This window comes from Perna viridis, chromosome 7 (genome assembly GCF_037379345.1).
Source record: "Perna viridis isolate PV_CMFRI_1.1 ecotype Kerala chromosome 7, ASM3737934v1, whole genome shotgun sequence".
NCBI classification, from domain to species: domain Eukaryota; kingdom Metazoa; phylum Mollusca; class Bivalvia; order Mytilida; family Mytilidae; genus Perna; species Perna viridis.
The window spans coordinates 4127912-4151651 of NC_142451.1; the positions used below are offsets into that span (position 1 = coordinate 4127912).

General features: G+C 32.3%; 1 protein-coding gene across 1 annotated transcript; it reads left to right on the top strand.

Moving 5' to 3' along the window:
* Positions 1 to 6445: 6445 nt before the first annotated feature.
* Positions 6446 to 18273, top strand: LOC148611014 (protein-associating with the carboxyl-terminal domain of ezrin-like). The gene is made up of 13 exons (XM_088591055.1): positions 6446 to 6720; positions 7897 to 8079; positions 8507 to 8677; positions 9148 to 9247; positions 9681 to 9786; positions 11332 to 11409; positions 11921 to 12060; positions 12474 to 12670; positions 12905 to 13045; positions 14269 to 14354; positions 14756 to 14886; positions 15243 to 15901; positions 17047 to 18273. The coding sequence occupies exons 1-13, from the start codon at positions 6541 to 6543 to the stop codon at positions 17101 to 17103; spliced, it is 2229 nt and encodes a 742-aa protein (XP_088447181.1). The 5' UTR covers positions 6446 to 6540; the 3' UTR covers positions 17104 to 18273.
* The last annotated feature ends 5467 nt before the right edge of the window (positions 18274 to 23740 follow it).

A 23740-nucleotide genomic window follows, 5' to 3' on the forward strand; every position in this document is an offset into this window, starting at 1 on the left:
CGGGGAAGAATTCATCAGCGCCTTTCCCATAAGCTTTATAACGACGACTGTCAATAGTATCAAGAAAATGAAATTGTGATTTATGTAACCAGTGTTCGGACAATGCGATAATATCAGTGTTGTTCTGTAAAAAGTTTAATAGATAGTGAACAGCTGACATAATGCCTCTGCATTAAGTTTCATTGTCTAGTTACTGTGTATCTGTGTAGTTATTTATGTCCTAATTTTTCATTTCGAAAAACTTCCCAAGGAAGCCAATTTTTCATGAGGATACCTTCAGGCCAGAAAGAGGGTTTATGTAATTTATATTCGTCACATTCGTCAATATTAACTTGAGGGGAGGTAGTTCTCCTATTCGACCTGACGGAGATGTGTTACTCGTACACCTTTATCAAAAAGAAACGATCGCATCGCAGCTTCAGACGAAGTTGATACCACCAACATAGAAACGACTTATTTTACGCTTTTCTTTTCGCACAAAACCGCAAAATTTAGAAGATCTTGTAGGACAACATGCTGATGTCGGAAAATGCACTGGGATACCTTTATCACTAAGACATGTATCATTTAAAGGTTCAGACATATTTTCCCTCGAGTATTCACAAATATCAACACGCTGAGCATTAGTGGGTATGTCCCTTATTCTTGTATCGGAAGACAGTTTTTCTAAACGAGTTAGAGAGTTTTCAGACCTAGGAGTTTCCAATGGATCATTGCCGTGCAATGTTTGCGGGATGTCAGTGATTCTGTCATTTACAGATAAAATGCAGTGCGTAGATCGTCCTTGTGATTCTGGGATATCAGAACGCCTAGAATTGTCAGGTGATATAAAGTGTGTACTTCTTTTGTTTGTTGGCGGAAAGTCGGAACATTTGACATTGTCTGATGAAGAGCTGGACATAGATTTGGTAGTAAGATCGATTCCTTCAAGCTCAGATTGATTAGGTTTGGTCTTTAGAATTTCAGCTTATGACCTAGTTGTTTTATCAACATTTTTCAACTCTTTTTCTGCGTTGCCTAAGCGCTTTCTGAGGTCAGTTATTGATAAGGAAAGTGAAGCGCAACTGGTGTTTATGGTGGCAGTTTTCGTCAAACTCCTTGAGTTTGTCGTTGATAAAATTTGTTTTGTAGCCTTTCTTGGTTTTTAGAGTTTATATCAGCAAATCGCTTGTTTTCTTTCACTAGATTTTCGACAGTTTTATTGAGAAATTCTATGTCTTGTGTATATTCTCCTTTAAGGGAATTTTGTTCTCGTTTGATCCTTACTAGATTTTCGACAGTTTTATTGAGAAATTTAGTTCTCGTTCGATCCTTACTATGGAGTCCTTTGTAAGGATGTTTGAGGTATCAATGGAAATGTCAGTTTGAGACAAGCTACTGTCATTTTCTTGAGAGTTTTCTTTTCGTGATGAGGTGTAGAAGCGCACATTGACTACGTTTTTCAAGTCGTGGCTATAGTCACCCGATATCGCGAGAAAGAGTGTGTAACAGTCATTAGCAAATTTTAATTCGACAGGCTCACCATTGGGTTTCCGTGCACCTATTCGCTTCTTCAAAATAGCGTTTTTATACGGAAAGGTTTCTCGACGTTTTGCAATATCGAAGAGCTCATATCTGACAAATTCTATATCACAGTTACACTTGGCGTATCTTTCTTAGAGAAGTTTTACAAAATTATCTTTGGGTAGTGCTTTGAGATTGGTGTTGTTAAAATCTAAAATGCATGCAATGTCAGATATGTTATTCATGGGTAGAATTTCTGGATGAGAATATGACAAGGGTAATGTGTTGAATTCATCATATTGACTGTTTAAAAAACTCTGATGAAGAAGTAAATCACTTGGTTGAAGTTCCGTTATGTCTCACATTATTGTTCATGTAAAGTGTTCACTATGGTAGTGAAACAAAGAAACTTCATATTTTGACGAATTTGTTCACAAATTGTTTTGGACTATAGTGTAGTGTAACATGCATTGAATGATCTCACCAATTCCCAGTTCAATACATCCACCATATATCAACGAAAACGCCAACACTTTCTTCTCAGTATTAACAACGACCATCTCAGGGGCAGATAACCAAAATAACCGCCGATTAAACAAGAAATATCAGAAAAATATACATCATTTTCTTGATGGGAAATGAATTGAAACAGACTTTTTCTCATCTCATGCAATTTTCAGCTCTTATCATACCATAAAAATGAATATTTTAGCAAAAAAGTCATTGGACTTCAATTCAATGACTCAGTGGAAACTGCTCTAAAGTTCCTCGATCAAACCAATGTTGGAGAGTTTAAATTAAAATTAGTTACTATACCCAAAAATCTAACAAATTCCGATGGAGATATCAACTGCCCTAAACAGATTGAAATTATTCGTAAATCTTAACTCCGAATTTATTCGTAAATCTCAACTCCGAATTGTCAATATTTTTTATCCCGAGATATTGATCATTAATATTTTTATGTATGGCAAGCCAAAGTGGACAAAAATCAATATTTTGTAATATTAGAAAATGAATTTTTAATACCACAAAATCATTTTTTTAACATTATAAAAGATTTTTTAATATTAGAAATTCATTTTGTAATATTACTAGTTTCTGATTTATTAATATTATAAAACATCACACATTTTGTAATATTACAAATTGAATTAAAAAATCCTTTTTTTTTCAATATTAGAAATTCAATGGAATTTTAACATTAAAAATGACTTTAATATTGAAAAAGTGTTTTGTGATATAAGAAATCTAATTTGTAATATTAGAAAATGAATTTGTAATATTAAAAAATCATTTTTTTAATATTAGTAAATACTCATTTTTGTCCACTTTGGCTTGCCATATTTATGTCACTTTACTTTTTTTAAGATTAATTTGAAGAAGTGTCATCGTTCTGTTACCGTAGATTTTTATTGCCCTTTCCAAGCTTACTTAAATGTATGTTTACACTAGTTGAGGACCTTCAGGTGACCCCTGAAAGTATTTATTACTTAGTATTTTATAGCTTGAGGTTATCTGCTGGTACATTTGTTGTGTTTCATAATATCCGTTCATTTTTCTACCATTTCTAAAAAATGTATTAATGACCATGTTGTAGCTGGATCAGTATAATCAACATTATTATATATGTGAAAACTATAATAACCTACAAGCTTTCTGCATGTTCAGGAAAAACGTTGTTGGCTGCTGTCGTTTTTGGTGTGTCTATTTAAACCATGTAGATATGTTTTATTCTTTTAATCCATTTCCCTTTTCTATTTTATCGTTTAGTAACGTGGACGTTATTTTTTTATGATAGAGTAGTCTACCCGACCGATGTATCTGGTCCTCTAGGTTTGTTTTTAGTATTCCTGCTCCTTTTTTTTTTTTGTAAAGACGAGCATGCGATTGATTAACTCGGTTTCTTTGCCATATATAACAAAACTATCGAAGTAATCAATAGCCATGTTAAAATATAGTTCAGTGCTAATAGAAAAGAAAGTGGAAATGGGGAATAATTCAAAGAGGCAACAACTCTACCAAACAAAAAAAAGAGCTATTTTGAAAGACATGCATCTGATTGGCCTTCAATGAACGGTAAGAAATGCCACACACCCTTTGGTAGGTCCCCTGAAACGAAAACAAGTGAAAAGAGGATCACACTATACCCTAAACATACACACACACATATATATAAGATTAACAAAGACTGGAGTTTCCTGAATTGAAACAAGCGCAAAAAATTGTGGCGTGGTTGAGCTAGTTCGGTGAAGCCACAAACACCTCCCCATCACCTAGTAAATACGGGCCACAAAATACACGATGAAACGTGATAAAACTCAGTTCAATAGTGGATAAAGAGTTCCGCTTATATATAATGTAAATATAGGGAACACAAACTATTACCAGTATTTTAAAAAGATTTTTACAGGCACATAACACTTTTCTGAGCAATTGTAGGATGTCAAAATTAATCCAGTTCTTGTTTGTTTTTTTTTTTCACATAGAATTCTTACGAGTGACGGGTGATTGGTATTTAAACATCTCCGATCGTCTTCTTGTCATCATTCCTGAGTATTCTGATGGAGTGGCTTCAAAGCTATTTGTCTTCTCGTTTAAACGATTTCGTTTGTTATTTTTGTCGCGAACTATAAGAAATATTGTCATCAAAGCTGCGAGAGCTATAGTCATAGCTTGGAAACAGTAACATGGTTCTTCGTCAAAATTTGGTAGTGAAGGCAATCCAATTTGGAAAGTACAAGCTATCTTGGTCTGAAGCGGGAACCACATGTGAAATAAAAAGGCTATAGGTGCAGTCATGGTAACTAGAACTTTCGCTATAAACTTTGCCATCTTAAACCTCACGAATCTGAACCATTCGATCTTGGCTATAACATAATTGTGAAACATCAAGTACAATATAGCAGTTACCATGAGTCGAGTATTCTGTTTTCCAAGGTACATCCACAGTGAACTGTTGTTAGTGCACATCATGTAAATGCATGACCATATAAAAACGCACATCTGCCACATACTTCCTACTCTCCGTACCGCATCTCGAACTTCTGACCCAATCGTTGTAAGAGCAGTCTGTAAGATACTAAACTTGTAAAGCGTTCCAATCATTGTAAAACAAAACCTATCTGAAGAATGACCACCTTATTCGTTGAGCAGTTTGCATATCTTGTAATTTTCTATGACGTAGAATATGGCGCTATGATTTGTAACGTCAAAATGCGTAAACAAGAAATAAAACGTTTGAACGTCGTACATACCGTCCTACTTGTATTAGCTTGATAATTTTGATTTTTCTAGATACTAAAAATATCAGAAGGCCTCTTGTTCATTTGGTGCGAACGCGTTCATAACTGGGTGAATAATGGCGAGCATCCCCAATAGATAAATATTTTATAAAACAGTGAAACTAATTCATTCGTAGCGTCTGAATGGTAAAGTCTATAAAAGGAAAAGAATGTTGTTTTATAATGATCCATTTCAAAAACATGGCCATCGTTACTAAAAATAGAACATGGGGGTCAGAGAGCAGTTTTTTCGCATACATCTAAAACAACGTAAGGTTTAGCCAAATTCTGGCATGGGTTTAAAGTGTTCGGCATCATGAGATCTATCTGTAGCCCGTTGTTCGTGAAAATCTGTTGACCTATGTTGTTGTTGCCCTTGGTGGACGTATTTTTTTGTTATATTTGATAATATATATTACTTTTAAAAATCTACTCCTCAGAAACAACAAGACAGAGTTCCATGAAAGTTTATATGACTGATCCTCATATTAGGGTATTCTGCACAAAATGACCATTTTAATTTTTGATCCGTGGGAAAACATGGCTGCCGTTACTACAGAACATAGCCTGGGGTCAGACAACAGTTTTTCGCAAGTACCTTCTAAACCGCAATGATTAGCCCAATGCTGAGATGGAGTAAATGTATTCAGCATGGTGAAATCTACCTGTGGTCACATGTGAAAATGTTGGAATAAAATTTTTGTCGGAGTTTTTTTTTTTTTTTTTTTTTTTTTTTTTTAAATCAAGCAGCAACTACACTTTACTAAGAGTTCTCCGACATTGACAGCCCAACACCCTTCCCGTACTGGTCAACGCGCGCTTTTTGTTTTTGTTTTTTTGTTTTTTTGTTGTTGATATATTTTTTAATGTTATCTTCTTCTGTTAAACTACTTGATAGAATTCACTGAAAGTTGATATTATTGTATTTAAAAAAAAATAACCGGGAACACGTGACATGACAACTTTAAAAAAAAAAAATACAATGTGACTAATTAAGCCAGTTGAGCGATTCAGTTCTTTTGTACCCCTCGTTTAAATAATTTTATTCACGTTAGTTTGAAATCTTACGAAAAAAAAACCAACACTTTAAGAAGCTCTAATAAACGGGTTAATTAATCTTACCAATATATTAAGGCTAAAAACCACTAATTCCACTTCCCATAGGCTTCTATGCTAATTTCACAATATTCAATGGCTTCTCTGGACCTTAACTTTAACCTGCAGATGACTATATATCAGCATGATTCTACATATGTCAGCTCACAATCCTCAGAATGGCATGTGGGGTTAGCAGACTTGCAGTGCAGTACTGGTCACCGGAAGTGAAGGGTCTATAAATAGCATGGGAAATCCCAGTGTTTTCACAAGATAGGGGTATATTTAAAAATCATTATGGAGATTAGGCTTCACATCACAAGAAGCAAAATGCACCTATAAAATGTACAGAAATGTTTTTCCTTTCAGAAACTGTTTAAATTTTTAAAATAAGATGAGAACTTTTTTCACGGCACTATGAGGAACAGGGGTAATTTCTGCGTAGGACTATTTTTGCGTACGTTCCGAATGCTCATCGGTTGAATTGGTGGTCTGTAACCTATATTCCTGAAACTCGGTATGTTATCACCGACTTTGTTTTAATTTTTTGCATTAAATATGAAGTTCCGGTTTATTTTTTCATGTTGTCAAAACACGACTTCGGGCTTTCACTTGAAAATTGTAATGTAAAATGCCTTCCAAATGAAAACTCTGCCAAATGGGAGCTGAAGCAAGTATTTTAGAGGAGTGTTCACTGGAAGACGCCGTCGTCAATGGGTCAGATACCAAATGTGAAATAAGACATGGGCTGACATTTGAAAACGATTCCCTGATTACTGTGTTTAGTGACAAATCCAGGAAGAAGGACACGTCCCGTGCATTTGAAAGAAATATAAAGGTTACTTGAAACTGCCAGCATGTTTTATGACAACAATATATAAATGTGAACACTCCAACATTACACTCACATTTTGACATTATGCTTCTATAAAAATCTGGATTTGGACATGGCGTCTTACCTGCATTGCAGTAGGTTGTGACCTTTAAAAAAGCCAATTAATTGACTTGGATAAAGGATTAACTCCTTAGTTGATTTTTTTTTATATCTTACCTTTCACTTAGAAGCTGCCGAACTGTAACTCTAAAGTCTTATGCCTTATGGTCCTTTAAATCAGGTTACAATAAGGTAACCCTCCATCCACATGTGTTTGGGGATGTGTATTGAGGGCAGAAGGTAACATTATTCAAACAATGGCAGCCTACCTGAATTTTCTAAAAAAAAAATGCTGAACCAGATATGTTCTTGCATAAAACAATTTTTTGCATGTTGTTGGACTGTTTAGTTGGATGAAATCCATGTAGTAACAGTGAATAATTACAGAATTTTCAAGAATCAGGGTGAATAATTTGGTAGTTCAATAATTGAACAGTAAATTCTCCATTTCAATGAAACATTTCTTCAGCTTGAGACATGTTGGTACTGACCACTACAATTTATCAATAATGGTTCAATCTTGATTTGTCAGTAACTGATTTTGAACATGATATTGATATCATCTTATTGGTCAACTTAAAGGGAAAGACCACCTTTGCATTGAGTTAGGCTCTTATGATAAATCAAACCCACGTAAACAAAAGTAAATAACCTTTAATGCAAAGTACGCTTTTATAAAATGCTGAAGGCTGTGCAAAGTTTGAAAGTATGAGTAACAATATTATTTAATTTTTATTGGGAGTTAGTGCTTTCATGGTCAAATTGGTCATGTTCATAACTAAAAGGAATAAACAGGCTGGTTTTTCAACACTTCAAGTACAATTTGACAACTACAATGTACTTAAAAAATCTAAGGGAAGCGCATTAAACTGAACACAAGAATAAGATTAAATGTTGAAGTCATTGCAAATCATTATGGAAAAAGGCACACTTTGTATTGTTCGGTTAGTCTAAAATGTAGTATCTGAATAATCAATAACAAAGTTCATAAATTTCATTGCATCAACATCCTATTTGATTAGATCTTCTGATTAATTGATTAACTGAAACATCACTTATTCTTACTAATGTCTATTCTAGTTCCTGAAAAGTCTTCGACATCCTTATATTTTGCATTACATAAGAGATGGAAAAAGTGAAGATAGATTTCTGGTTACAGAGAGAGCAATGCCATTGTCTTTATATATTGGTGATTTATCTTCAATGGAAGTTGCCTCTGGAATTTGTAACATTATTTCTGCACTATCCTTCCTACATGATAAGGTAACTTTATTATTTACTTCACAAACTGAAACTACAATGTACATGTACAATGTATGTTTTACCTACCAACATTTTAATGGCAATAGTACATTTTGGACATCATGGCATGTGAATTGAAAGCAGAATTTTAAATTTGTGATAGAAGGGTTGATCTTAAATATATGTATTTGCAAATTGTGAAAAAAACCTCATTGAATCTACACAAAATCTGAAAATGCATGCTTTGAGTCATACGATATTGAAATCATATATTGTTTGTTTTGGTAATACATTGAATGTGTAATATTTTCTAACTGATTTTGGTATTAAATGGTTATTTCACTGATTGTTTCTATCTCTGTGGTTCAACTGCTTTATAGTGTGCTATATTTCTGACAAATGTATTATGTATGTAAACAGGAGACATATTAATTATTCCTATTTTCAGGCCAACATCTGCCATAACAATATTTGTGTTGACAGTATTTATGTGACAGAGAATGGAAGCTGGAAGCTTGGTGGATTTGATTGTGCATGTCCTTTTACTGAAACCTCACCAGACTTTTTAAAACAGATCTTCAAGTTGAGAAATGAAGAAAGTGTTGCTCCAGAGGAATATGTAAGAACTTTTCTGTAAACCATACAATACTTGATCTTTTACATTGCTTACTTCAACTTTTACCTATTTTTGTGCTGTCTGAAAATGAGAAAATAAATTGTTTCAATGTATTAACTGAACAATTACATATTTGGTATTTTGGTACATTCAATTCTTTTGAATGGCATTTTGTACCGCAAGCACAGACATTTGCCCAAACTTACCAATCAAATCAACAATACAAGATCCTTGCAATGTGTTCGCTCTGAATGACAGAATGTTAATCAGACATTTGGTCAGACAACTTAAAAAATGTACTGGACTCCTTTGAAATTTGCCTGTAAAACTCATATTCTTTTGTCCAGCACATTCCCAGAAGACTGTACAATGAAACTTCTTATAGATGTTGATTGGATTTTCTTTTTTTTTTCGTGAATTGTTTTGTGTTAATGAATTTTTGTGCCTATTTTCAATTGATATGACATGTTTAGGATGAAGGATTAAACCTTACAGTGGAACATGGCCATGTTAGAGATGTCTACAGTTTTGGAGTTTTGGTTGATTCTTTACTAGAACATTTAGAAGATTTAGGTATACTTATATGTATATTTTTACTTTTGCAGCTGTTGAAAAGTTCAAAAGGTCTGAATCAAACAAGGAAGTTTACACAATGTACAATGCGGGCTATTTTCAGTGTTTACATTTCATGAATTTAAAGATCTGATTTTGTGAGGTTAATATTTGCAGTAGTTTCTGTGGTTTATATTTATATTATATAACCACATGTGTTTCTGCAATTTTTCATGACCATAAAATGAGCAAAAAAAGCCCTAGTTAAAATCCTCCATTCTTCAGTAGTTGTAAATGACTTTGGCAACTATTTATGTAAAATCAGACCATAATTTTGTTTCATTATGATCTTGTTTTTGTTTATATATCTATGTTTCAGGTGAGATATTCTTTTTTTTTTACAGATGACATTATAAAAACATTTTGTTTAAGGTGAGACATTCTCTTTTTACAGATGACATTATAAAGACATTTGAGCTAAGAATTCAGGATGAATGTTTGAACAGTGATCCAAAGAAAAGACCAAAGCTACACTCATTTTTAGAAGATAAAATATTCAGGTATTAATTCTGGTAGATGGATATGTTTTAAGTATGGTTTTGCTTAAAAACCAGGCAGGGGCAATTCATCATATCTTAAGATACTGTATAAATACATTTGTTAGAATTTTAATAACAACTCTTCCTATGTTCATGTCCTTGGATCTGCTACTTGGATCATGAAATATTTTTTGACTGATTATAGTGTAAAAATTCTAGCAGGCAGTTTTCCTATATTTTTCTATAGTAGAACATAACAAAAATCTAAATGTTTAATACCTCCAGTGGGCAACTTTCATTTGCACTTTTAATTTTGAAAACAGTTTCTATGAGGCCTACTGAAGAATTTCCACAAAAAATATTTTGGATCTGACACATGAGTGGGTAGCATCAATTAAGCCCTGATACACATTTTTAGCTCACCTGGACAATGGCCATGTGAGCTATTGGCATCTGTCATTGTCATCGTCGTTAACAATTTCTCCTCTGAAACTACTGAATGGATTTGGATGAAATTTAAGATGCTTGTTCCTTAGAGTATCCTGCTTAAAATGACTTTTTGGATTTTTGTTCGGTTAAAAAACATGGTCTTTATTACTAAAAATAGAGCATAGGGGTTAGACAGCAGATTTTTGCATTTATCTCCAAAACAGTTAGGTTCATCCAAACTGACTTTCGGGTAAAAGTATTCAGCATGATAAGATCTATCTGTGGTCAAATTTTGACGAAAATCTGTTGACCCATGTTGGAGTTATTGTCCTTTTTGGATGTTTTTTGAAGTTTTTGATGTTTTTAATTTCAAAAATCTTCTCCTCAGAAACTATGTATTCAATGAAAGTTAGTATTTTTGTTTTTTAGGGTATCCTGCACAAAATGAATGTTTTGATTTTCGGTTGGTTAAAAAACATGGCCACTGTTACTAAAAATAGAACATAGGGGTCAGATAAGATAAGAAAACTTTATTTTGATTCGGCATGTCATAAATACAAACACAAGCTCTAATGAGCTTTTGGCTGAATATAAAGGCAGCAGATTTTTGCAATAAATCTCCGTATTTCATTGAAGCCAATAGACTTGTTCAGTATATCATAGTATAGACAAAGTATATACTGTGAAATACTATTGTTTGTGGATTTCAATTTTTGTGGTTTTCATGGGTATTGTAAACCATAAAATCTGGTTTCCAACGAAAACAAAATTTTCCATTCGTTGGTTTGAAATAGTTGTCAAATCCACGAATTCATAACTTTTCCCTCAACCACAAAGTACTTTCACAGTAATTTGATATTGAAGTCAATAGCCTTGTTTAGCACAAAGTAAATAATTTGATATGGCTAAGACTAATTTAATACATTGGTTACTTCAGCTATCGTTCTGTTACCATGGATTTTATTACATTGTTATGGCCTTTCTGAGCTTACTTAAAGGTGTGTTTATACTTCTTGAAGTCCTTTTGGTGATCTCTGAAAGTATTTACTATTAAGATTATATGCTGGTGTATTTGTTGCATTTCACTGTCTCCATTTTCTTTTTCTGCTATTTTAACATTTTTGCTTTTAATTTCAGTAATGACTTGTTATCTCTGTCAACCTTCTTGTACCATATAACACTGAAGAGTTCAGAAGAGAGAGAGGAATTCTACAAGTATGAAATTATAATAAGGATATACAGAAATTTCATGATTTGTTTTAATTATTCTTTAGGGTTATCTAGTGTTCATTTGTTATTGTTTGAAAGTACTGGTAAACATTATAATATTATTATTCACTTTATAGAAATTTAATAAGGACTTATTGCCATTAAAAATTAAAAACAGATTGTGTTTTTTTTTATACTGTGGATAATGTAGAAGTGTTGGTCAACATTTAAGTGAAATTTTGGGGTAATGCTTTTTGTTGTAAATTTTGGGGTAATACTTTTTGTTGTAAATTTTGGGGTAATGGTTTTTGTTGTAAATTTTGGGGTAATGCTTTTTGTTGTAAATTTCGCCTTAGAGATTATGATGTTGACTTGCTCCTGCTATATTTGGTAGATTTCGAAGATAGAGGTACATGTGATCAATAAATACTTTCATTTATTCTTAAAATTAAAAGAGAGGGACTTGTAACCAATCTAATTATAATGGTATCATAGGATACATATATTTTGTTTTCAGGACTCTCCTGCCTCGATTACAATCATTACCAATAGATACAGTTGGAAAACATCTAGTCAAACCTTTACTCTGTAGATTTGTTTTGTTAGATAAGACTGCTAGAGAGTTCGTTGCCCCTCGTATACTCATTCCAAAGAGAGGTAATCTATCAAAAATCAATCAAATTCATACCCATATAAAAGTATGTCATTATTTTCTCAAACCAGGAAACTGAAGAGCGTGTTTGATTAGATCTTCTGATTAATTGATTAACTGAAACATCACATCATGCCAATCTTATCATTTACATGCAATTTATTATGTGAAAATGTGCTCACATAACCTTATAAGGAATTAAAAGCTTTTACTGTCATTGATTTCATGTTAAATTAAGAAATGAACATGTGATGGCATTGGATTACTCAGAGAACTTAATGGCTATTGAAGTTATTGCAGGGAGAAAGGAAAAACATTTTTATCATAGATTAGATTGAATTTTTATTATAGTTGAGAGATGTGTTTTTTTTTTGCATGAAATATGTCAATTATATAATTTATTGTTTTTTTTTTTCAGAGGACAAGTCATGTTTAGAGTCAGTGGAGTTAACTCCATTATTTCCAGTCTCCCAGTACAAAACTTATGTAATTCCAGAACTCTACAGAGCCTTCTGTTGTCATGAAATCAACATAAGGACGTTACTGTTGAAGTATTTTTCATCATATGCTAATCTATTTGACAGGGAAAAACTGGAAGATGTGGTATTTCCTCAAGTAAGTTGTACTTTTGTATTTTTTAATCCTGTATGTTTGATAAAAGGTGCTGTACACTTTCAATATTTTGTAATCAGTTTTCCAACACTGAAATATATTGTTATCAGATTTTTGTCTGGATAGACAGATTTTAGCAACACATATGTATCTTTGGTGCTCATGTACAATTAGCCCATTGCTTAGATAGATTAATACAATTTAAATCTTGAAAGCTTTAAGGATTTTTATTTACAGATTTTGCTTGGTATACGAGATGTAAATGAAGAGTTAGCTGCCCTTAGTTTACACTGCCTTGCTGAGCTTATACCAATATTAGGAAGAGACGTAGTAATTGGTGGTAAAAGTAAATCATATTTTACTGAAGGACTTCCAAAGGTATGAAGATTCTTGAAATGTTATTAATGTTCAACTTCTAAAAAAGATTTTTACTATAGGAATGAGAAGTGTCATCTTATGAATCCACACTAATTAATCATACATGTACATACATGTAATTTGATAATTGAATTATCGGTAATTTGAGCAAAACTCCTTTGATGTGTACTTGCTGATAATGCTTGGGTCAGCAAACTGACGTGATACAAGAAATTATCAGGTCAGTTTGCAATAAGCATGTGCCAATTACCTGCATAGAGCTTTTTTGAGAGTGCAATGAAATGACATTCCTTTTTGGAGAGGGCAATGAAATTACGTTTTACTATGACGTTGCAACAACTGTGAAATTTGTTCTTGCAACTGTTACTGTAAAAAATATTTTGTAAACAAATACAAAAGAAAATGCAGTACATGTACAACAATATCAATTTTTTTTATTCATCCTGTAATGGTATTATAAAGCAACATAGTATACTTTCCTTAAACCACAATGGAGATTTGCTGCATTCTAACATGTACATTTAAATCATCTGCTCTCGCATTGAAGAAAACTAATGTGGAAAAACCATGATGCTCTTACAAGTTACGTACTGGTAGCTGATGTTAATCTTGTCTTGTAAACTAGTACTATAAAGTACTATTTTAAAATAAAACATAGCACATGGATGGTAACCAGATAACTGACAATGTTTATCGTCCTTTGGACTTCAAGGAAATTTTACTACACAGGAGTGGCTTTATTTTTAAGAGGACTGGCAAAATCATCTCACCATTGTAGAATTTATATAATCCTGTTAATAATGCACATCAGATGTTAACAAATTAATCTTGTGGCATGCCAACCTGCCCCAGTTACAACACTTCATCAACTGACACATGTGCTAAATTTTGATTGGGCAGTATCACAAATCATGACGATCAGTGGTCATCCGATAAAATAGTCACCTGAATTAATGCATTTAGGTAATATCTTTAACATATCTCAGATGACTAGCATTACTTATCTCAGATGACTAGCATTACTTTCTTTTATAAATAGTAAATTACCAATAAGAGGAATAAATGACATTTTGACTTCATCATGGTTAATATCAGGGCTCACCCTAGTGGGCTCATCAGATATAAACCATCATAAAGTCACCATCAAAAACAAAATGCTATTTATTCCTATAATATCTCATCAAAGGTAAATGTGAAAGATATACCTTTTTGCTTTTTTTCAGAGTTCAGGTGTTCAGGGTGGAGACATCGCCAGAAATGTAAATGGTGTAATTGGGAAAATCAAACTTAAAGATCTTGTTCCAAATAGGTAGTTATATCACCTTATACAACCACTCATGCATATAATTAAAAATTTTATTCCCAAATTCTACTGTATGAATCCATTTAGCTAGAGAATATTATCTACTGATTACAGTTTACCCTTCATTATTAGTTAATGGGGTTAAAAAGGGGAGCTTTTGAGCTGTAACTTCAATTTACTTAAGTATCAGCTTGACCTGTATTTTTTTTTATCATTTTAACATTCCAAAGTCGATTTCAAATACTGATAGAGGTTTCAGAGTCCAGAAAATTTGATTTACACAAGTTTTAGCTATCAATAAGATAATTACAAAGAATACTTTTGGTGAAGAAAACAATAACAATATGTCAACTGGCTTTGTCAGAGACAACAAAAATCAGGAATTAAAATAAAGTATTCTGTTTCAGTACATTGAAATCTGAAAAGAAAACCCCTCCAATGGAGAGAAAAAGTAGAGAACAAAGAATTAAAGAGCAAAAAGAAAGAAGAGAACAGCAGCGTATTGAGAGACAAAACAGAAAGAATACTTTAAGTAAAGGTATAACATCTTAGGCCAATCCAAATTTATTACGTTAATTTTATTTAATTTAAAACTATTGTAACAATTAATTTTGGAAAACTGCAAAGTTTTATTGGAAAGGAAGTAGATGGCTGATTAATTCAGAAAGCACTTACATGGTACCATTTACCCAGAGGAAGATACATATCAAATTTAACATGATGCTGCTGCAAGAATCCCAAGAAATAATGCTTTTTCTACAGATATTTATTTTTAATTTTTAAAGTACCAATTTTTTAAAAATGATGAGAAAGTGGATTTGTGGATAGTTTTTTATCACATGTGTCAGTTGTTGTTTTAGCTTGATAATTTGGAATAACTTTCACATTTTTCAGTGAAGTCAGAACAAAGTCAGGCTGAACCTATAACTAAAGGAATCACCCAAAGGGATGAACAACCTGGTTCTATGGTAATGGATGGTAGAGATGTAGCCAGTCAGCCTAGTTCAACCGATGTACTTCATCAGCCTGAGGTGTTCTGTCATGATGAAGATGATTGGTCAGACTGGGAAGATGAAAATAGAAACATGAATGATGATTGGTCTAATTCATCACATGACCATATAGTTGTATCTAATCAGCACATAGACACATTACCAGAAATACAACATTCTTTTTATACTGAAGATAAAGGACCAGATTTGTGGTCTTTAGATTCTGGCGTACAGTCTAACAATGGTATTATATCAGATGATTCTGCTTCTGTAATGGCTGTAGCTGACAGTAACTCTCAACAAAAGAAAGTAGGAATGAGTTTGAAAGGAAAAGTGAAATCCATTAAACCTAAGCAAAACAAACCACTTGGTTCTGAATTTGATATACATAGTGTGGAAATAAAAGTTAAAGAACAAAAGGAGGTTGACTTCTTTGCTGATATGATCCCTGATATCAAACCAACAAGTGATATGCTTACCTCTGTTGATTCACAGAAAACTCAGACAGTAAAAGAGAATTCATCATTGTTTGCTTATAATACAGCAGATTTTGAAACAAAGGTAGCAAAGTGTTATATCATATATTTAGATTAAAATGCACCCTTTTTGTTTATGCATTTTAATTGGCTGTTTCAACCCTATACCTTTTACCCTACATCGCATACCTTATATCACACCTCTAGTCCTATATCACATACCCTATATCACACATCTAGACCTGTATTGCATACCCTTTATCACATTCTTACGCAGAACACACTTGAAGTATAGTTAAAGTATATGATATAACAAACATGACAAGTCAGAATCTGTATCACATGTGGTACCAACCCTAACCTATATCACCTCACAGGCTGGTTGCCCTAGGGGTCATATGCTGTGAAAGTACTATTGTTCATGGGGTATCATTTTTCATGTTTTTTTTGGGAACGCCAAACAACGAAATTTTGTTCTCAACAAAAAGGAGAATTCCTGTAATGTTTATACTGAAAACAAAACCACAAATTCAAGAATCCACAAACTTGTGATTCTTCCCTGATATAGAAAAATTGGTATCCTCGAAGTACTTTCACAGTTGGAGTCTGGTGTTGATACAGCATGTAATACAGATTTTGAGATGTAAAATTCAGTACATATTTTTTCCATGTATGTATTTACATCTTGTGAATACATGGATAATCATTATAAAAGTGATATTTTCAAAGTTCACAATAATTCAGTATTTAAAGAAAATAATGATTAGTAACTAATTTTTCTAGTATCAAAGTATTAAAATTAATACATTTAAATTTAAATTAGTTCACTTACATGTACAAAATTGTTGATTCATTAAAGTCATCTACTGTATATCTTAATTTATAATTTTAATTTTTTTTTTAATTTGAATTCTGCTCAGGGATTTAAAAAAATTGCATGTATATTGCATAACATGTACTTCTATTCTATATTGACAGTTTTGGGTGTGTGTGGGTACCCTGCTCATTAAATAGATTTTATAAACCACCTTCCTTTTCTGAAATTTTTCCTTAAATAGATGCTTGTATGATGTGCCGTAAAACATGCCTTTAACATGCTAGAGTGCATGATTTCTCCTGGATTATCCTATTCTTTTCAAAAGCTGCAGGGAACACAACTGTACATACAACTTCAGGAGTAAACAGTGATTTATATATAAGATGTATTATAATTGGTATTTTTTTTTTTAGGGAACCGATACTTCAGGATGGGGGGATGATGGAGGATGGGATGTGGAAGGATTCTAATGTCTTATGATACTATTTGGTGCTTTGTGGAGACTTTTATCATGTTCATATTTTGGGAGTTAGTGCATTATGGTGGATAATTTCTTTATACTGTGATATGTGTTCAATATTGAAACTTATGCATTTCTGCGATAGTTTTCCCCTATTTGTCTGTTACATTTTATTTCACTGTTTTATGACATGGAAAAAAACCATGTGATGAATATAGCTTCAAACATTGTTATAAAGGGATTTTTTAAATTTCTACAAATGATGTAATTTAATTCTGTAGTTGACTTACAGAGATTGAAAGAAGTTTAATTTCCCTAGGATCACAGTAATGGAAATTACTGACATTGATTATTGTCATTTGTGAGGTTATTAAGTACCAGTCCATATAAAATTCAGACACTGTCTATGGCACAGGTGATTCATGGTGTAGAAAAACCCACTGAACAATGTTTTTCAATCTACATATGCTATATTTTGGAGTTAAAATAATCCTTTCTGTATTCAGGCCACGGTGGCACAAAAGTTAAAAGAATACTGAAGTCTGAGAATATTCTTAAATGCTTGTGACATCATTAATTTTAAAGACTTTGATTGGTGTTACCTTGGAAGTTAAGAATATTCTCAGACTTAAGTATTTCTTATGGTACTAGGGCCAGGCCTAGGTGTCATACAAGTTGAGAATTTCCTCAAGTCCTGTTTTTTTCCTTAAATCTTCAATTTCAAGTGATCTGATTGGTCAAAATTTGATTTGAGGAAAATCTCAGTTTGAGATATTTTATGAAACTGGACACTGATCTTTACTTTTGAGAAAACCCTACATTCATCTCCCACTAAAATCAAGCTAATTAAAGGAAATCAAGAACAATAACTCTTGCAATGTCCAATTTCATACACAATCTATATAATTACAATAACCAAATGACAAACTAAGACTGGTTATGTGGTCTGTAACTGTTTCTGAAATAGAAATAGTAGTGAAAATTTTGGTTTTTTTTTTTGACATGCATGAGTCACCTCCTGTATGAATACAATGAAGAGTGCCAATTAAACACTTTCACATGACAAGATTCCAGGTACCAGTAGAATAAGAGAATACTGTTTTTAGTGTTTTTTGTACAAAACCAGTAGACATTCCTTTTTATTATGTTATTTTAGGTGGAAATAAATAATTTAAACTCATCTGACTGTTCATTTCATTATACAGATTGGTCAGCAAATGGCTCTCAAGGGTCTGGATCATAGGTATATGCCAAATATTGTTGTCAGAGTTTATGGTACATGTATATGTAGTAAAACCCTATTCAGTCCGTTCCACTAGACCAAAATTAAAAATTTCTCATTGGTTGTGAAAATCAGATTTTTTGGCCATATACCAAAATTAAATCATATTAAAATATTCTCAATAAAAAAACAGATTCTAAAATGTTATTGCCAAATTTAATTGTATATGGGCTTCAATTATGTGCATATGTTGTTGAAAGTTTTATCATTTTGTCTGTACATAGTGGTTGTTTGGAAAAAGGTAATAGGGCATTTTTCTGATGGGCTGTATAGATAGGGCCTTATTATAACATTATTTTCTAGAATCAATACTTTGTTCTAGTCAGAATATCTAACTTATCAGATTCAGGGTAAAGCTAGATACACTTTTTTGTGTTGTTTTTGGCTATAATGAAGTAAGGAGCAAATTCATTATTTTAGTCTTTTTCTTTAAAACCTGTTTTAATAGATGAGTTTTTAGAATTGTTTCTTAATATTGTACAAAACAAGTCTTTTCCTGGAGGAATATATCAAATATTTTAAAGTAATCCATTAATAGTTTGGTGTGGAATTTTGATGTGTGTTTGCTATAAACCTTTAGAATGATTTTAATTGAAAAATAACTCAAAATCAATCAAGTGTTACCTTTGTTATGCACACATTTTTGTCAATGTATCGATGTTATCCCTCAAAATTTTGGCCACTGCATAGCTGAGGTAATGTAAGAATAGCTTACATCAACTGTGTGATGTGATTATATCTAGTATTTGATATTTATAATGAAAGTGGAATGTTTTCAGAAATTTCATCATGTGATGACTTTTTCTGATCAAAATAAAAAGGCACATTGAAACATCAGGTGCTGTGTATCAGGGTTAAATTTGGAGTTTTTTTTCTAATTTTCTTTAACCAGACTGTGGTCTAATATCTTGTTTCCAAGAAGAAATGTCTGCAATCTTAAATTCTGAATACTATATTCACATTGTCCTATTGAAGTTTTGCCCTACTTTATGAAATGTATTATGCCTCTTGTTAATGTTTTTTTTTCATACAATAATTGTCCTTGTTTTTGTAAACATGTTGAAAGTAAATTACAATCATGGTTTGATAGAATCAAATATGAATAATAATAATTAAAAGAGAAAATATGTTATTTGCTGTTGTTTTCATTTAGCTGTCCACAGTCAGGAGATGTTGGTGTCTTTGTGTCATATTACTTTTTAGTTTAATTTTGTTAAATTGTCATTGTTTTGTTACCATGGATATATTACTCTTGTTGTTAGAATCATTCAGAGCATGCCAAAGGTGTGTTTACCTGAAGATTTTGGATTTAAGTTTTATGCTGGTACATTTATTGCATTTCATCATATCTGTTTTTAAGAAACCACCTTTTTATTGGTGCAGCATGAAGTTTCTTAGTCTCATATATGTGCTTACATTGAAGGTGTTTTATATGACAGCAAAATATGTGGTTGTATCTTTAATGACATTCGATTTGTCATTAAAGATACTTTTTTTTAAATGTATGAAAGTTGACCCAATATTTTCTTCCAAACTAAAGGCTCTAAAGAGCCTGAATACCCTCACTTGGAGAACTGAAATCATTTCATTTTATCTTTTAGCATAATAAGTTCATCATTTAAAGAGGCCCCTATACTTATATCACTCCTGCTACCTGCTGATTCATTTGAGCAACACATTTGTAAAAAGCATTGAGGTCAACATCCCTATAAAGTTTCAAAATGTTGGTACATGAGGTTTCAGAGGAGTTAATCTTTGAAAATGAAAGCATTGATAGCAAAAAGAAACATCAAAAAGGAAAATAATTAAAAAAGGGTCGACAGATTTTCACAAAAACGAAAGGCTCCCAGGAGCCTGAATTGCTCACCTGGTTCAATTTTGCCTTTCAAATGCAATCAATTTAACAAGTTGTCCAATAATTTTGACTCAAGACGGACTTATCATAAGATCTTTTCAACAATTGAAAGTTTCTTTTAAGCTATCATAGTTTTCAAGATATGGATTGAAAACTGTTAAAAAAAGTAATTTTTCCCCTTTCAAGGGCAATAACTCTTACAAGTTAATCTGGCAACGTTTATCCCTGAAGACTTTTGTAGTCCAAATAATATGGATCATTTCAGCTATTGAAAGAATTTAGCTAAACCTAACAGTTTTGGAGATATATGCAAAAAACTACTGCCATGTTTTTTGACGGATCAAAATCCCCACATCAGTTCTATGCAGAATACACCAAGGAACATTTGTACCAAGTTAGGTTTCCAATTGATCAAATAATATCAGAGGAGAAGATTTTTGAAAGAAATAACATTAAAAATAGCAAAAATTGTTGAAAAGGGGCAATATCTCCAACATGACTTTAAAAACCATAATTTGACCAGAGATAGATTTCATAATGCGGAACACTTTTATGTGTGTCAGAATTTAGCTAAACTTAAAGCTAAAAATCTGCTGTCTGACCCTTATGTTCTATTTTTAGTAATGGCGGCCATGGTTTTCAATGAATCAAAAATCCCCCCATCAGTTCTATGCAGGATACACCAAGGAAAATTCAGACCAAGTTTGGTTTCAATTGGTCATGTAGTGTCAGAGAAGAAGATTTTTGAAAGAAATAACATTAAAAATAGCAAAAATCATTGAAAAAGGGCAGTAACTCCAACATGGCTTAACAGATTAAAATCAAAATTTGACCAGAGATAGATCTCATTATGCTGAACACTTTTAACCAGAAAGAATATAGCTAAACCTAACAGTTTAGGAGATATATGTGAAAAACTACTGTTCTATGAATCAAAAATCCCCACATCAGTTCTATGGAGGATACCCCAAGGAACATTCAAACCAAGTTTGGTTCTAATTAGTCGAGTAGTTTCAGAGGAGAAGAGTTTTGTATAATTGTTAATGACGACGACGGACACCAAGTGATGGCAATAGCTCACCTGGCCTTTGGCAAGGTGAGCTAAAAATCATGCTGAATAAAGTCAGAATTTGTCTTAATGGTTTTTGAAAAAAATAGCCAAAAAAAATGCTGTTTGACCCCTACTGTCTAATTTCAGTAATGGCAGTCATGTTTGTCAACAAATCAAAAGCATCAGTTCTGTGCATAATATCCCAAAAGTATGTTTAAAAAGTTTGGTAAGAATCTGTTTTATAGTTTCATAAAAAATAAATTTTATTAATAACAACAAATAAAGCAAAAAAAAAAATGAAAAAAAAGGACAGTATCAAACATGGGATAAACAGAATTTCACAGAATTTTACCAAAGATAGACCTAATCATGCTAAACACTTCTACACCAGTCAGAATTTTGTTAAACCTAATGGTCTTAGAAATGCTTAAAACTGCTGCCTGACCCTTATGTTTAATTTTTGTAACGGCAGCCATGATTTTTCACAGAAAAAAAAATCCAAACAGTAATTTTGTGCAAGATACCCTCAGGAATAATTATACTACTTATGTAGCTTCAATTGTATTCTGTCCATAAATTTCTTAAAAAAAGATTTTTGAAAATTGTTAAAAGACAATGACAGGCACTAAGTACATGGCCCATGACCAGGTGAGCTAAAAATATGTTGCAAATATAAACAACAAATAGAAATATTTCAAATATTTCAAAAGCATTTTGACACAAAATAACTAACAATTATTTAACATAGAAAAAATATGTGTGTATTAAAAATAATACCTTGTGCACTGTGAATTTGTAAGTTATCTGAATTACACGGTGACAGGTTTATCCTTATTCAACATATCAATTTCAACTATCAATAGCTGTTTTTCATATTTATGGAATCCAAGCCATTTTAGCATGTTTTTTAAAGGGAGTTACCCACTAACACCCAACAACCTGGTTGCCGGTCTCATTGAGGAAAGGGAAAACAGTAATCATTTTTTTGGAAACTGAAACTATTTTCATTACGGTAAATACCTGAATGGTTTGAAATAAATAGTAAAGTGAATATTTGAATTTGTAGTCTACAGCTGTCCATTGCTCCAATTTGATAGTAAGTCAGTCTGTTGAATAACAAATTAGTAGAAAGTTTATCCCTTACCTTAAACAAGAGGCTCCCGGGAGCCTGAGTCGCTCACCTTGTTAAATTTTGCCTTTCAAGGGCAATAAATTAAACAAGAAGTTGTCCAACAATTTTGACTCAAGAAAACTTTGATAGGACTTGTCATAAGGATCATTTCAGTAAATGAAAGTCTAAATCTATCAGTTTTCAAGACATTGGCTGAAAACTGTAAACAAAAAACCTGTCATTTTCCCCTGTCAAGGGCAATAACTCTAATAAGAAAGCGTCTGACAAATTTTATACCTGAAGACTTTTGTAGTCATAAAAATAAGGATCATTTTAGCTATTGAAAGAATTTGGTTAAACCTAACGGTTTTGGAGATATATGCAAAAAAATACTGTCTGACCACTATGTTCTATTTTTAGTAACAGTGGCCATGTTTTTCGATGGATCAAAAAACCCCACTTCAATTCTATGCAGGATGCCCCAAGCCAGCACTCCACAGTTTAGTTTAGTTTCGCACTTTTGGCTAGGGATGAAAAATGACATAAATGGAAACCGGTGGTTACTATAGTGATTAAAAATGAAGAATCTATTGTTGATAAAACATTTTCTGAAAAAAGGAGACTTTTAAAAGTATTTTGCAATGTTTTATATATTTTCAATGTTGAAGGGGCTTTTTTTCAATGACAATTTGACTTCATTGTGAAAGTGAAAGTAAGTCAATTTTTTACCATGCTTAATTTAATAAGTGGATTACAAAGTGAAATAGCTCAAAATCTAACAGGCGATGCCCATATGAGGAAGGGGTTTTTGAAGGGAAAAGTTTGAACAGTTTCAGGGATTGAAATAAAAATTTCAGATATTTTGCGGGAAATTTGATATTTTTAAACCTGATTTTATGAACTTTTTTTGCAAATTTTCGCATATTTTTGCATGGTTTCTATGGTAACCCTATATGCTGTGGGTAATTTTTTTCCAGAAAATTTTTACTGCATCCTGAAGGCCTTGGCTTGAGCTATTTCTAGATATATAGATTTACAGATGCTTGGCAAGTTTTTAAAGTGATAAATGTTACAAAGCATCAGATTACAAAATCAAAATTAGGCAGTTCTACAATACTGTGGAGTGCTGGCCAAGGAACACTTATACTGAGTTTTGTTTCAATCTTGTCAGAGGAGAAGATTTTTGAAAGAAATTATAAAAATAGCAAAAAACTTTGAAAAAGGGCAATAACTCCAACATGGCTTAGGTCTCACTAACCACTTTTAACGTTTCCATTACTTTACATGTTAAAAAAGTAATTTTCAAAGTCTCACAGTGAATTCCCAGGACAAATGATATCTTAAGCAT